The sequence below is a fragment of the Pseudopipra pipra genome, chromosome 11, assembly GCF_036250125.1.
Source record: "Pseudopipra pipra isolate bDixPip1 chromosome 11, bDixPip1.hap1, whole genome shotgun sequence".
Lineage (NCBI taxonomy): Eukaryota > Metazoa > Chordata > Aves > Passeriformes > Pipridae > Pseudopipra > Pseudopipra pipra.
The window spans coordinates 11,818,838-11,824,837 of record NC_087559.1 but is presented as its reverse complement, the minus strand read 5'-3'; the positions used below and the strand labels follow the sequence as shown (position 1 = coordinate 11,824,837).

Sequence of the window (6,000 nt, the reverse complement as noted above, 5' to 3'; positions counted from 1 at the left end):
TTGGTTTAGAAATTGTAGTCACCCCAAGGAGAACCCGTGAACTACATAGGGACAATATAAAATTAAGAAGTTAGTGTCCCCATTTTAGATTTAATCCAGAAAAGAATTCTCCTGCTTGACATACAGTGCTAGACATTCCAACTTGGGCAGAAACTGAGAGACACACACAAGTGAGAGTCCCCACTGACAGTCAAACCCTGTGGGCAGCAGGGTCTCGGTGCACACAGGGGAAGGTCACTTGCCAGTGCTGCATGAAAAATAAACCTGTTAATTGCCCACTAAAGCTCAAGATCACTGATTGCAAGGTCAGTATTTAAAATATGTCATTACTCTCCTCAGTTATTAAGTCAGACCTTCTCAGAGTACATACTTTCCTTTCATCCAGCTCATTAAATATCAGTCAAAAAAGCAAAACATATGAAGTGGGAAAGAAACAGCCAGCTCACAACTGGAATAAAAGTTTAATAGAGGAGTGTCAGCTGCATTTCACATACATGGTCAAATATGACTAGTGAAAGCCTGCAAATGTCTTCCTTCTCCCCTTCAAATATTGCAAGTAGACTCTCTTTCAGAGAATAAAATCAAGTAGATTAGGCCAGGCTTTAAACCTCAGGAACCATAAGTAATAGACCATAAAGCAGAGACCAAAGAAAAAAAACCACAACCCTTTTAAACATTCTTCCTTAAAGGAAAAAAGGTGAAAGAAGCAAAAGCAGTACCTACAGTCACAAAATTTCACAAGGAAACAACATATGCTCAAGAACATTGCTTCCAGCTGCCCTAAGAACCTTGTAGAGAAGTTAGAACAAGATTACCTTTACTTCACAATAACAACAAAAACCAAAGAGTTTCCAATATTGGATGGTTATCAATTGGAAGAACTTTCCATTGAGTTTGTTTAAAAACCTATTTAAGCAGAGTTTGCCTCCTTGATCTTATGCCTACAACTGCACTTAGCGACCAGAGGGGTTAAGATTGTAGGAACCGGCCGCTGATTTGTACTGCTGAAGTTCATGCTTGTCACAGCTCTGTTCTAGGCAGATGATGACCTACATATGAAAAAAGAATGGCTGGATAATACAGAAATTATACAAACACAAGAGTTTAGGCTGTCACACTCATTCTGCTTGGGAAACATAAGGAGAGACAAGTGATTATCTGCTCACAGATTTACTTCTTTTCTACATGTTTTCCTGAGTTTCTTCTCCCCAGTTCCCTTATTATCTGAGCACTTCTCAGTGTCCTACTAGTGTTATCAAATAAGATTTAGTGACACTCATGCTAGTAATTTTTACATGACAGCTTAATACTCCCACTGGGTATTTTAGAGAATAGTTCATAAATCAGAAAAGTCAGAATTGGGAAAGGGCTTTTGGGTCATCCTCTCCATCCCTCTCTGCCATAAGCATTTCAAGCAAAAAAAATCCAACCAAAAAAAATAGCTGATACTTTTGCAGCCTGAGAAAGAAAGACTGAGAAAGAAAATAGAGATGCTCTGAAGTGCAATCCTGCAAATAACTATGGATGAACTACCTGATGGATTCCCTCATTTCATTGCCAGTTCTTTCCTTTTAGTTTTGTTGCTGCTTTTGTGGGATCAAAAGCAACTTCTTGCTGACAATGGTCATGACAATGATCATTCTCATATTGTCTCATAAAGTATGATATATCATACTTTACTCAGTGTTTGTCTCCGACATTCATTCTGCATTGCAGCATACTGTCATTTGCAATTGTGGCCCAAGAGCACAACTGAGATTTCCAATTCCCTTGTCTGTACTGCCCAGGCAGTGACAGACAGATACACTGTAAGGTAGGCACCAGAGAACTGATGAATAGTTATTGGTAATTTAAATGGGATGGTGGTACTATAAACAATTTTCTCTCTAACTTACTGTCTTCAAGCTCTACAAAGGCTAACTATGCCTTCAGAAGCACTGTTTGAATTATTCCTCTTCCCTATGATTATAGCCAATTTTGTTGGTAGAGAATTTACCTTATGCTACTTCATTAAAGCTATTCCTATTATATAAAAATTTATTGTTTAGCATGTCTATCCTTTCCCTGTAGCTGCAAAGCTGATATGCAGATAATAATGATCTGCTTTGTTATTTTGCATCCCCTTCTCCATCTCTCAAAGGGAGTTTCCTAACAGAGCTCTAAGATCTTGGTCACAAAAGGCCTTGTAACAGATAGATTCTATGTGAAAATTTAGGATTCTTCTTGTCTTTGGTACAGACTGATTGACCTTGCTGGAAGACTTTCTTATGACTTGTTGCCAAAAGAGTAGTTTTCTACTAGCACAGGTTCAGCTCTACTGGCAAAGACAGGATCTCTTGACTGTCCTGTCTGTGGGTTAGATAATGTTTGCTGTAGCTTGTGCACTTGACTAATGAGGTTTTGTTTAAAACAAACAAAGGCTTGTCTATGTTTTCCCTTTGCATCAGTAAACTATGGTCTGGCACTTGTTTTCATCAGTTAACTTCATATATTTCTTAGCTTCCTGGATAGCTTAGTAGAACCATGTGTGATGAACAGCAAAGGAGGGTTTTCCATGGCTAAAGCTTTCTGTCATATGTCATGCTCTGCTGTGAAATGAGCCCTGGGCTGCCCCTTGCCTGTGAGGCAAAGGGTCCCAGCAGCCCATGTTGTGCCCAACACTGAAGCTTGTGCAGCCAGATTGAAGATGAGAAGCCATGCACAAAGGCTGGACGACCTTGACTTTCAATCACAGAAGTGCAGAGTACCAGTACTAGCAAATAAAGCATTGTCCAAGAAGCACAGCCCAAAGGCAATTCTGTCCTTAAGCACATGTTGCCATTTCCTCTCTGTGGCACTCAGCTCTCACCCAGAGCCAATGCAGCATTTGTCTCTCCACATTCTTCAGTTTCTGCAGAATCTGGAAGCACTGAGAGTCACTGAACTTCTATTGGTCCACTAAATCTGGGGGAGGAGGGATAAGATCCCGTGGGTTCAGCCGGGCAACAAGGCAAACATCGTAACTGTCGTGCATGAGGACGTTGGTGGCCACCACATTCCATTGGTTCTCCCATGTATCCAGCTCAAGGATCTCTTTGGTGATAACCTCGTGACGAGCTGAAAGACAGAGACAACAACAGCAGGCATCGGGAGGCAAGTCAAACAGGATCAAAGAGGTTTTTGCAGTTGTTATTACGACCCTTCTGAAAGGGGGCAGTAAAAAGGTAATTTCTGTGGTATGAATGACTACACTGTGTGAGGAGCACACAAGTTGTCAACGTACAGCAAATGAAATAGTGCAGATGGAGATCTGTGCAGTGCAGTCAGTCCTCACCCTCTGGGCTTCAGGTGCAGCTGCAGGGACAAAAGCATCAAGTGCTCCATCTTGGCACAAGTATGCAGGTGGCATTTCAGCCTGCAGTCAATTGTCAAATGTTCATCTTTTCGAGGCAGAGTATTGCCTCTTGTTCACAAGTATGCCTATATGCAGTATATTGTCTTTTCTTTGCCCTGACTAAAATGCAGCTCTCAGGCTGCTGGAAGCACTCCAAGACTATTTTTTCCTTGGGTGCAAAGTCTGGACATCCTGTGATTTAGGAGAAATAAAAAACCTCCAAGGCTTTAAATGTACTTTAGATGGTCTGAAGTGCTGAGGAATTTGTCATGAACAGTCAGGTTAGAAGAATGCCATTAAATCACAGCCAATCTCCAGACAAGAAGCTTTTTACAGAGACTAACAAAAAATGAAAGAATCTCCATGCAGCAGAGAACCATAGCTGTCAACCAGTCATGCTATATTAAACTTCTTACAAGACCACAAACCCTTTCTCTGCTAACAGCAGTCCTGAACTCCACAACAATTGTTACTCAAACCCAAGTTCTCTCCTAAAAATAAAAAGCGTCTTTCATTTCTGCTCACTTTTTCTTTTCATCTTAAAGTTGCTTTCTCACAGCAAGTAACCTTAGCCTAAACTTTTCTTACTTTGAGCTGAGGACATGCACGTGCTTTGCTGTCAGATGAGTTTCTGGAGGGATGCAAGAGAACAGACACTCCACAAATATCAGGATAAGAACCATAATAACAAAAAACCATTGAATACTCCATGCTGTTTTATTGAGTCATAAGAGACTGGTGACAAGATAAACTTTACAGGGTTCAGACTGAGGTTCCCATTCAGCTATCCCTTATAGAAAGCTTTTTTCTAAAATAAAAAAACAAACCAACAACAAAAACCTCCCACCACCGCCAACGCTGTCTCATGTCTATCAACTGCACCTCATTGTTTGGGCACTGCCTTTGTGTGGAACTGGCAGCAAAGGACTGGAGAAGGGGAAAAAGAGTGAAGCAGAAGAACATTCAGAGACATATATTGTTTCCCTTGTTGGAAACAGACAACATATTTTTCCAGAGGACAACAAACCAGGGGATTTAGTGCCCCCAAACTAGTGCTGTCATGGTTTAGGTTCCATGCAAAATTGGTGTTGGTGTTATGATGATGTTGTGTGGTGGGATGTAAAATACCTCTCAGGCTTCTCTGTGACGAGGAATTTCAGCATGTGGGGAGGTCACATGGAAACAAGACTTCTCCTCCCCCCCAAGATTGACTTCCTTACTGAGTGCATACAGGACAGCTCTGTTTTCTGCAGGTCCTGCACATGCACAAGATCTGTGGATGTTGCAGTTTTATGAACATTTCTGCACATTTTTGTCATGTTTATCTAAGGAAACCACTCACCAACCATTCACCATCTCTGTCCCCTCTGATAAAGAAGGGCAGCACATTGTTTCTACCCCACCATCCACAGCCTGTACTCATTTTGCCCTCGGTGGTGTCACAATTGGTTGTAATACAATTTTTGTTGGTCCAAACTCAGACCTCTGGGACTCTCACAGATCTCTAGGAGCTTGCTTGAGTAAAATTTGAATAAGATTTCATGATATAGTCACACCTGAGTAGTTTTGTTCTTTTCCATTCTGTGAAACAAGTTATGATGGTTTGCTTATTGAACCTGGATATTAAAGGAGGATAATAACAATAATCCATAAGAAGGGTGCAGCCATTCAAGATAGAAGACAGCAGACTGCTAAAAAAACCCAGTTACATGTGAAGAGAGAAGGCATGACTGACAAACAGCAAACAAATAACCAGCCAGTTACCTGTACCAGCAAAGAGCTCACTTCTATATGACTCTGCGAGAGTGAAGAGGTTTTTCCTAAGAGGCAAATACAGACACAAACAGACCTAACCTGTGACATAGGAGGCTCCAGTTGCTGTATTTTTTTATTAGATCATCTCTTTTATACAATAAATTTTTATGCCTGGGTTTTCTTTGGCATGGATGATGACAAAAATGAGAATCAGAGGAAAAATAATCAAACGTTGGAACCAAGACATTCTGTGAGTGATTGCAACACTTCAGAAAAAAAAAAAAAAACATAATTAAAACATCAAAGGCTTATTCAGCAACCCTTCCTTACAAGCCTTGCTGTGTTTTTTCCTGACCCTGGTGACTCCCTACCTTTGGTGTCCCATGTTTCCCTTTTCTGTGGGATATTGTAACTGATTTTGTTCCACTTTATAAATTCTGCTTTCCAGCACATGGAGTGTTAGTTAACTCTTAACCCTTGAGAGATAAAAAGAGTATGTTTTTTAAATAAAGGAAGCAATAATTTCTCTAGTCTTATCTTGTTTAATATGAAAGGAAACAGCACTCTTTAGATGAGAAAGTTCATGTGAGGAAAGGCACTGCTTAAAATAGTCATGCTTGAGAAAAAAATATACATCTTTTCTTTTTAAAAGAGAAATTAGTTAAAGCACCTCAGTTCTTAAGCCTTTTTTTAAATTATTTTTTAATTTTTCCTGGTAAAACCAATAGAAAAGGTGATGCTTTTCAAAGAGAATAGCACCTTTGACTTCAGGCTCTAATGTTATATTTCAGCTTTAAAGTTTTAAGCTTGAAGGTGCAAATAATTCCTGATTCTGCTTCATTGATTCATCTTATTTAATTGTAATTTTTTTT

General features: G+C 39.9%; 1 protein-coding gene across 4 annotated transcripts in view; it reads right to left on the bottom strand.

Annotated features, from left to right (window-relative positions):
- Positions 1 to 447: 447 nt before the first annotated feature.
- Positions 448 to 6,000, bottom strand: part of KBTBD12 (kelch repeat and BTB domain containing 12) — a 41,525-nt gene continuing 35,972 nt past the window's right edge. For all 4 annotated transcript variants that reach the window (XM_064667513.1, XM_064667511.1, XM_064667510.1 and 1 more), the window contains one exon: positions 448 to 3,096. In XM_064667513.1, the coding sequence (XP_064523583.1) occupies positions 2,927 to 3,096 (170 nt within the window). In that variant the 3' untranslated portion in view covers positions 448 to 2,926. The remainder of the gene's footprint in view (positions 3,097 to 6,000) is intronic.